We start from the raw sequence: 10,127 nt of genomic DNA on the forward strand, positions 1-10,127 counted from the left end.
CACACACAGGCATTTAAATACCCCGGTCCACCGCTAGACACACCTGTCTAATCGCTGGTTAATTGATTAATTGAGATGCACAGTGGCAATGAAATGAGGGACCTGATTAGTGATAATCCTCTTAATGAATTCAACCTGTAAGACCATTGGCCAGGGTAGATGACATGGCAAGTGGCACCACTGCTCTGACAATTAAATGATTAACATAATTCATGAAAGACTGCATGTTTTTAGCCACACATGGCTGACTGCCACCGATACTTATTAACTCTCATATTCCAGCTGCTGTTTGAGTTCTAACTGTGTTTGTTGATTTCTAGTCCGTATTGGGTCAGTTGAGTCATGACTTTGTGTCATGTTTCAATGGAGTGATTCCAGGATACATTTGCCACTACTAACTGGAATTAACTGGCAGTTAGGTTTGAATCATACTTATGCAAATCTGTTGCTGGCAATACACAGAACCTGGCACATGAATTGGATGAATTACATACATTAAGGGAATATGTCTTACTAATGTGGAAGAAACTCAGCCTTCAATCAGGTTAGTGCGTTTCTTGAACAATGAATCGAAAACCATACAAAGTTGCTCTGACGTGATACAAAAAGACAGAGTAAACAAAGATCTGGTTATAATTAAACCATTTTCTGTGCTGTCTTTAAAGCAAGCTAAGCAGAAGATATTTATGTATGGATGACAGTTCCCAGGCCAATGCATAGATAAGGGAAGAGACCCTTAAATCACACAGTTCGACATCGTCTGCCAGATGCACATAATTTTTCAAAGAGCGATCAAGGTACCTCCTGGCCTGATTCGAATCTTGACATATCTTCAAGTATACAGGCAGTAAAGCCTTGGCAAAGAGAGACATTCAAGTCTTCCTTCCACACTTACATCTTTCATATCTTTATATATCTTTAAATAATCTGCATAACAAATATGTCTACAACAGTGTATGCATTCATAAACAGTATTTCTTTTAGTGTATTTTATAACAGTAGCAGTGACAGTGACAGTGATGTCCCCTGTGAACAAGAGCAAGTACTTGACACTGCATGAAATTAAAAGTTTACTGAGCTGCACTCTTTGTAAACTCAAGTCATCTACAAATGTACACAGTGTGTAAACTGCTTTGTAAACATTACGTTTACACTGTTTACAAAGATCTGCTAACCTAGTAGCTCACCATGTATATTTGTACAGCTGGTTTCACACTCAGTTTACAGAGTAATGTAAAGTTTAAACTTTAGGTTCACAAACATATACATCACCTTTGGCTAGTTGCAAACATTACATTTACAAAAGTTAAATTACACAGCATTGTAGGTCATCAGGTTTAGAAATGTTAAACTTTAGGCTTGTGTTCAGCTTGCACAGCAGTGTAGTATGTAAACTGAGTAACCACGTGTCTAGCCACCTGTAGTTACTTGTAAACGGAGTGTGGCTTTTTGCTCTCTTTTGGTTTCACTAAACAATGCAGGAATAACATAGGGAGGCAGAATCAAAAGCCATTGAACTTTGTTTGACACAGAACAGATGCATGAACTTGACTGAAGCGACACTCTCAACTGACTGACTCTGAACTTCTATCTCACCTGAAACTGAAACTCTAATCTGATATGTGGGATCCGGGCACCCCTGTTTAAGTCGTTGTACCATGTGACTGGATCCCTCAATTAAGGAGCCCCCTGTGTTCCTGCGCCGGGCCAACTCCTGACCCCAGAACTAACTAATCCCCCACTACCAACAGTAACACAAGCACATGCACAACACGTGAACATTACACACACACCTGCCCCACATGTCCCCCCAGTCCCAGATCACTACAATATGAATTGTGAGAAAGATGTCACCACAGCAGAGGCGCAGATACAGGTTGCAAAATTAAAACAATACTTTAAATGAACAAAAACAAACAGCTAAAACGGAAAACAAATACAAAATAAGCACAAGTTGCCAGGCTGAGCCGCTCCTTCACTAGTGGTGTTACGCTCGAAGCAGGCTTCACGATGCAGTACCAACACATCCGAAGCACAATGTATCGATACAGTGTGTCACAGTCCTGTGACACCTTGCCAGAAATCATGTGATCACTGCAAACAAAGCTTCATTACGTCACACCTGCATCTAACAGTGAGGAATTGGTGTTCAATCCGTGTGGGCTTACCAAACCCCTGTAATGCTTAAAGAGGTCTGAACCACCTCAAATCCAAGGGTTATAGAGAGGAGACAGATTTGTGGTCGCTACAGAATACATTTATTGAGAGAGAGCCAGAGAGAGCTAGAGATATATAGTTAGACAGACGTACAGATTGCGATAGAAGATAGGGAGATAGATAGAGATATAGATTTAAAGACAGTAATAAAGACATGGATTTAGCCATAGATTGATAGATATTTTTGGACATTTTTTTCACATAACCTAAATTGAGCCACATATCAGAGATGCTGATGGGTTCATTTGTATATTGCCTCACGGATGTTTCAAGTACTGCAGCCTTTCGAATCACTCAATACAGTCGCACTACCATGTATTCACCAGCTGATGCCACTATGGAGTGAATGTATGGAGTACTTTGAAGCAGCAAACCCTTTTCTAGGTGCAATAGCTTCAAATGGTTCAATGCTTCTGAAAGGTTTGTATCCCCACCACTAACCTTCACTGGCTTCTGCTATTTATAGCTTTTCTGTTTCCACAGCCACTCTACTCCCTACTCTCCACTCCCTTTCATGGGAATGAATTGAGACACAGAGATTAATAACTGCCATCAGTTACCTAACAAGTATTTTGTTGAAGGAGCTGGTGTAATCATGATTTTAATGGTCTCAGATATTTAAGTTAGATAAAAAGGAAAGAGATAAGCACATTGTTTTGAAAGTTTGACAGCTCCACACAAAAATAGAGTGTTTACACTAGGAAGTAAACACAGGAGATATGATGCTGCTGATGACAGCTGAGTGCTAAATAATGTGTGGTTGTGATCAATTATTATTATTTTGAATTGTCCCTATACTGGAAACCTTATAGATTGTGTGAATGTCAACTACTGTACTTGTGATAGAGATGCCTTTCATAAGGAGGATCTCTGACGTTGTGCGAACCACACATTGTGTCTTCAGATGACGGATTTATTCCATATGGCAGATATGCACATTATGAATCGTATCCTGAAGGAACCGACGTTTGACCCGTAGTGGCAAAGGTGCATACTGAGAAGATGCTGGTGTTACAGTAGGCCGAGGGCGCTGCTTTAAAGACAGCCACACGGCATCTTGAACAGACCGATGTTGCAGTCCACAACTCCAAAGTGATGGTTGACTGAGTGGAGAAAAAACTTAAAATATTATAATTGAAGGTTTCCCAGATTATATGAATGTACAATACATTGTGAAACAGCTGTGCTGTGGCATCCACAGTAGCATATAATCTTGTACTGATAGTTTAATTTATAATGTACTTTTGGTGGAGATGTCAAATTATTCAAATGAACAGAACAAGAGCCATGAAGAAAGAATAAGTATGTATTATGTAGGTAGTAACTGGGGATTTACTTTTATGACCTGGGGCAGGATGAAACATAATTTGAGACGCACTGTAAAGCTCCAGGAATTTGTGATGACCACTGCAATTTCCATAAGAGATCTCAATATTCAGAAAGGTGTAGTTATGACATTATTGTTTGACTGATCAAGCAAAGAAAAGGACATTGCTCTCCCCTGATTATTTGAATACCTCACCGTAAATACATACACACCTCGTAGGTGGCAGACTGGGATGGATGGGAACTGAAAACACAGCACCAGACCACCTGCCCCTCAGGAGGAAGAAATTATTGTAACTGACAAACACGATTCTTTTGGCTTCATTCTGCTTCGCTCTATTACTAACTGGAGGGACTGAAGAGCCGGTATTAATGTTTTGAATAAACTTTATAATGGTTTACATTAATGTTTGAAATACTAATATGTCAACAGAGCCAATTGTATTAATGGTCAAGCAACCAAATGTTAGCAAGGCTGTTTTTATGAGTGCTGACGCTGCAGAAGTCCCTCCCAGCATTTTCTTCAAGGTTTTCTGTGGCTTATATTAAGGCTAGGGAGGTCACATCATGGTTATTGATTAACAGATGTTAAAGATGACCATGGGACTGGACCTCCCCCAGTATATCAAAGGAAGCCATCTGGTTTCCACATCCCACACCTTCCCCCAGGAAGACAACCATGAACATTACAAGGGCCAGAAACCTGACCTTGAGGCAACACTTCTTGGAAACATGTGACTGACCCTGCCCACAGAACCACATGTCATGCTTCCTATAAAAGCTGTTAACTCTTGCTGTTCAGAGAGACTCCACTCAGGTGGAGAGCTTCCATGTCAGGGCCTTCCAGGCCGGACATGTTAAATAAATACATTATCTTCTGTGCTTGAAGACTTCAATTCTATACCTGGGTTCAACAGATACTTTATCTGTGACTGTATTATTATGCATGTGGTGGACTGAACTGGTACAACTGGTTTAGATTGAGATCAAACTTTTTGAGATCACTTTTGACAGATAAGACTAACCTATTGTCTATCAAGAGATACAAAAAGGCTTCTTTCAACTCACATCACAAGTTCTTTTTCTTCACTTCATGTGACAGGAGGGCTCAGAGTTAACCTGTACTTATATTTTGTGCAATAAACTTCTTAATTCTTCACCAGTCTATAGTGGGATTTACTGTAACCACTACTGAACGAGGGCAGATCATTTCATAAATGCTCTCTACCGTTAGTGAAAGGATTCAACATCTTATCACATTGCTCATTGGTGAAAGAAGCAGGAGATTGTATTGGCTTAGGAAGTTTATCTCAGGGGTCCAATGCCCACAGCTGCCTCCCCTCCTTTCCAACTATTTTGGCTACAGTAGCCAACCATTAGAAGCTGGAATAGGATCCAGGAGACACTGTGACGAGTCCACACAATGAAAGGGTCAGTATGGAATGTGGAAAGGGTGTGACTTGCTTGTTTCCTGTTCAGCACAACTATAAATTATGGTTTGAATGATCAAATGGGCTTCTAGGTTTCCCCACCCTAGAGAGGTCAGATCTATATCCAATAAGACATCCTTGTGAGGCTATGCTGAAGAGAGGAGAGAAATCCTCATGCCTCAAGAAGCTTATGCATACAGGGCTCCCCACCCCCCCATACAGTATCAAGGCTCAATCTGCCATGCCATGGGCACAGCAGAGGTGGACTGTGCTTGCATGCACACAAAGCTAGAAGTGTCCCCATATGCCATAGAACCACTGGCAAGAAGTGAAGTCAAGGCAAATGGGGTCTTAGGATAAACCATTTCTAGACCAAACATTGGTGCACATTTGGCTTCATGGCATCAGCTAAGATGGGAGTAGTGGAGAGTACACATTAAGGCAGAGAAGCTTGACAAAACAGATGGTCAGTCCATTTTCCTAGAGCTTTATTATTAACACATGGAACAAAGATTACAGAGCATGTGGAAGCCAGAGAAGTACACTTCTCCCAAAGCCATGTCAACTCAAAAGTAGCATCAGCCTACACAGGAGGCCAACATTTACTCAGATGGCAGGGCTTCAGAGAACCTGCACTTCTGGACTTCGCCACTTCTGCAGATAATCCAGAGGACTCCACGATCATACGACACATGGCTGCTTATGCCAGCTACCCTTAGATGTTCCCACCCACTGCCAAAGGGGTTACAGGCACTGACACCAATCCTGAAAGGCAAAAGGGAGAAGTCAGGAGCCAGAGCATTGAGGCTTCTAGACATGGTCCAAACAAGCCCCTTGACAGGATCACACCCTTGTCCAGTCAGTTCATACAGAGGCTATGGTCAAGCATTTCACAACCTTCCTCTCCCCAGTCCAGTTCGACTAGCCATTCAAACCCATCCATTAGCAGCATAACCTGCTCACATTCAACAGCTGGAACCTCACCTTTTGAATACCGAGCCATGTTTGTTCACTCCATGCACTTCACCATCTGCGCTCACTTCCACCATGGACAGGGAGCCTGGAATGCGGTACCACTTCTCAGGGCCAGGACAGGAATTCCCACTGACACCCAGCTTGACGTGGATTTCATCTAGCTTGTTCACTCCCCAGCACCCAACAGGCCCACAGGAGTAGTACTTGAGCTCGCCTGGGACGGCCATCCAGGACACACTGCCAGAGCCATCGTAGCTCAGTGCAGGCCTGTGGTTTAGACAGACAATGCCACTGGAGGGATTGCAGCCCACCACAAACTTGTCCCCACCAGCATCAATCTGGATCAGGTTGCCTGCCAGAGGAATGAAAGAGGGTCTACAGCAAGAATGTGACCTGATGGACAGCTGGTGCAGGTCGAGATTTTAAGCAAGGGATGCAGTAGATCACATCCAGGCCATACCTGGATTCACCTGGACCCAGCCTTTTTGAAACCACTTGAAGACCAGGCCATCAAGGCCAACTCTCCAGAGCCCAGCAGGCCCTACACTGACATGTTTACCAGATGCCTCTAGGTCAACCCAACCATCGTCACGGAAGTCCACAACTTTGCCCTCTTTCGAGATGCCACACACTCTGCCAGCACCAGCATCAATCTGCTTCAGGACACCAGGGACAGCCTCACAGTGCAGGGCTTCAGCTACCCACACTGAAGGGAGAGGGATCCATTAGAGCAGTACACAGTCACCATCTCCATGTGCATGTGCATCTCAAGTGGAATACATTTCATCTCCATAACAAAGAGGATTTATATTTCAAACAAGCTTACCAATGCCAGAACCCACCAACAAAACCACACCAACAATCCCTCCTTTCATGGTTGCTATCACTCTCAGAGAATTGATATATTAGAACTGTTCACACACAGGCATTTAAATACCCCGGTCCACCGCTAGACACACCTGTCTAATCGCTGGTTAATTGATTAATTGAGATGCACAGCGGCAATGAAATGAGGGACCTGATTAGTGATAATCCTCTTAATGAATTCAACCTGTAAGACCATTGGCCAGGGTAGATGACATGGCAAGTGGCACCACTGCTCTGACAATTAAATGATTAACATAATTCATGAAAGACTGCATGTTTTTAGCCACACATGGCTATGACTGCCACCGATACTTATTAACTCTCATATTCCAGCTGCTGTTTAAGTTCTAACTGTGTTTGTTGATTTCTAGTCCGTATTGGGTCAGTTGAGTCATGACTTTGTGTCATGTTTCAATGGAGTGATTCCAGGATACATTTGCCACTACTAACTGGAATTAACTGGCAGTTAGGTTTGAATCATACTTATGCAAATCTGTTGCTGGCAATACACAGAACCTGGCACATGAATTGGATGAATTACATACATTAAGGGAATATGTCTTACTAATGTGGAAGAAACTCAGCCTTCAATCAGGTTAGTGCGTTTGATGAACAATGAATCGAAAACCATACAAAGTTGCTCTGACGCGATACAAAAAGACAGAGGCTTTTATTCACAAAAGTAAACAAAGATCTGGTTATAATTAAGCCATTTCTGTGCTGTCTTTAAAGCAAGCTAAGCAGAAGATATTTATGTATGGATGACAGTTCCCAGGCCAATGCATAGATAAGGGAAGAGACCCTTAAATCACACAGTTCGACATCGTCTGCCAGATGCACATAATTTTTCAAAGAGCGATCAAGGTACCTCCTGGCCTGATTCGAATCTTGACATATCTTCAAGTATACAGGCAGTAAAGCCTTGGCAAAGAGAGACATTCAAGTCTTCCTTCCACACTTACATCTTTCATATCTTTATATATCTTTAAATAATCTGCATAACAAATATGTCTACAACAGTGTATGCATTCATAAACAGTATTTCTTTTAGTGTATTTTATAACAGTAGCAGTGACAGTGACAGTGATGTCCCCTGTGAACAAGAGCAAGTACTCGACACTGCATGAAATTAAAAGTTTACTGAGCTGCACTCTTTGTAAACTCAAGTCATCTACAAATGTACACAGTGTGTAAACTGCTTTGTAAACATTACGTTTACACTGTTTACAAAGATCTGCTAACCTAGTAGCTCACCATGTATATTTGTACAGCTGGTTTCACAATCAGTTTACAGAGTAATGTAAAGTGTAAACTTCAGGTTCACAAACATATACATCACCTTTGGCTAGTTGCAAACATTACATTTACAAAAGTTAAATTACACAGCATTGTAGGTCATCAGGTTTAGAAATGTTAAACTTTAGGCTTGTGTTCAGCTTGCACAGCAGTGTAGTATGTAAACTGAGTAACCACGTGTCTAGCCACCTGTAGTTACTTGTAAACGGAGTGTGGCTTTTTGCTCTCTTTTGGTTTCACTAAACAATGCAGGAATAACATAGGGAGGCAGAATCAAAAGCCATTGAACTTTGTTTGACACAGAACAGATGCATGAACTTGACTGAAGCGACACTCTCAACTGACTGACTCTGAACTTCTATCTCACCTGAAACTGAAACTCTAATCTGATATGTGGGATCCGGGCACCCCTGTTTAAGTCGTTGTACCATGTGACTGGATCCCTCAATTAAGGAGCCCCCTGTGTTCCTGCGCCGGGCCAACTCCTGACCCCAGAACTAACTAATCCCCCACTACCAACAGTAACACAAGCACATGCACAACACGTGAACATTACACACACACCTGCCCCACATGTCCCCACAGTCCCAGATCACTACAATATGAATTGTGAGAAAGATGTCACCACAGCAGAGGCGCAGATACAGGTTGCAAAATTAAAACAATACTTTAAATGAACAAAAACAAACAGCTAAAACGGAAAACAAATACAAAATAAGCACAAGTTGCCAGGCTGAGCCGCTCCTTCACTAGTGGTGTTACGCTCGAAGCAGGCTTCACGATGCAGTACCAACACATCCGAAGCACAATGTATCGATACAGTGTGTCACAATCCGTGTGGGCTTACCAAACCCCTGTAATGCTTAAAGAGGTCTGAACCACCTCAAATCCAAGGGTTATAGAGAGGAGACAGATTTGTGGTCGCTACAGAATACATTTATTGAGAGAGAGCCAGAGAGAGCTAGAGATATATAGTTAGACAGACGTACAGATTGCGATAGAAGATAGGGAGATAGATAGAGATATAGATTTAAAGACAGTAATAAAGACATGGATTTAGCCATAGATTGATAGATATTTTTGGACATTTTTTTCACATAACCTAAATTGAGCCACATATCAGAGATGCTGATGGGTTCATTTGTATATTGCCTCACGGATGTTTCAAGTACTGCAGCCTTTCGAATCACTCAATACAGTCGCACTACCATGTATTCACCAGCTGATGCCACTATGGAGTGAATGTATGGAGTACTTTGAAGCAGCAAACCCTTTTCTAGGTGCAATAGCTTCAAATGGTTCAATGCTTCTGAAAGGTTTGTATCCCCATCACTAACCTTCACTGGCTTCTGCTATTTATAGCTTTTCTGTTTCCACAGCCACTCTACTCCCTACTCTCCACTCCCTTTCATGGGAATGAATTGAGACACAGAGATTAATAACTGCCATCAGTTACCTAACAAGTATTTTGTTGAAGGAGCTGGTGTAATCATGATTTTAATGGTCTCAGATATTTAAGTTAGATAAAAAGGAAAGAGATAAGCACATTGTTTTGAAAGTTTGACAGCTCCACACAAAAATAGAGTGTTTACACTAGGAAGTAAACACAGGAGATATGATGCTGCTGATGACAGCTGAGTGCTAAATAATGTGTGGTTGTGTTCAATTATTATTATTTTGAATTGTCCCTATACTGGAAACCTTATAGATTGTGTGAATGTCAACTACTGTACTTGTGATAGAGATGCCTTTCATAAAAGGATCTCTGACGTTGTGCGAACCACACATTGTGTCTTCAGATGACGGATTTATTCCATATGGCAGATATGCACATTATGAATCGTATCCTGAAGGAACCGACGTTTGACCCGTAGTGGCAAAGGTGCATACTGAGAAGATGCTGGTGTTACAGTAGGCCGAGGGCGCTGCTTTAAAGACAGCCACACGGCATCTTGAACAGACCGATGTTGCAGTCCACAACGCCAAAGTGATGGTTGACTGAGTGGAGAAAAAACT

General features: G+C 41.9%; 1 protein-coding gene across 1 annotated transcript; it reads right to left on the reverse strand.

Moving 5' to 3' along the window:
- Positions 1-5,439: 5,439 nt before the first annotated feature.
- Positions 5,440-6,872, reverse strand: LOC136768165 (fish-egg lectin-like). Its single transcript, XM_066722215.1, has 4 exons — positions 6,775-6,872; positions 6,409-6,654; positions 5,958-6,300; positions 5,440-5,738 (listed from the first exon to the last, which is right to left on the reverse strand). Exons 1-4 carry the CDS (start codon positions 6,821-6,823, stop codon positions 5,576-5,578), a joined length of 801 nt encoding a protein of 266 aa, XP_066578312.1. The 5' UTR covers positions 6,824-6,872; the 3' UTR covers positions 5,440-5,575.
- Between the last annotated feature and the right edge of the window lie 3,255 nt (positions 6,873-10,127).

The sequence above is a fragment of the Amia ocellicauda genome, chromosome 14 (assembly GCF_036373705.1).
Source record: "Amia ocellicauda isolate fAmiCal2 chromosome 14, fAmiCal2.hap1, whole genome shotgun sequence".
Lineage (NCBI taxonomy): Eukaryota > Metazoa > Chordata > Actinopteri > Amiiformes > Amiidae > Amia > Amia ocellicauda.

Bases quoted from the DNA above. Each gene is read 5' to 3' on its own strand.
- LOC136768165 (XM_066722215.1), bottom strand. From the start codon at position 6,823: ATGAAAGGAGGGATTGTTGGTGTGGTTTTGTTGGTGGGTTCTGGCATT. The intron at 6,301-6,408 runs GTATGGCCTGGA...TTCCTCTGGCAG, and splicing joins CTGGGTCCAGGTGAATCCAG to GCAACCTGATCCAGATTGAT. The intron at 5,739-5,957 runs GTGAGGTTCCAG...TTTGCCTTTCAG, and splicing joins CATGGCTCGGTATTCAAAAG to GATTGGTGTCAGTGCCTGTA.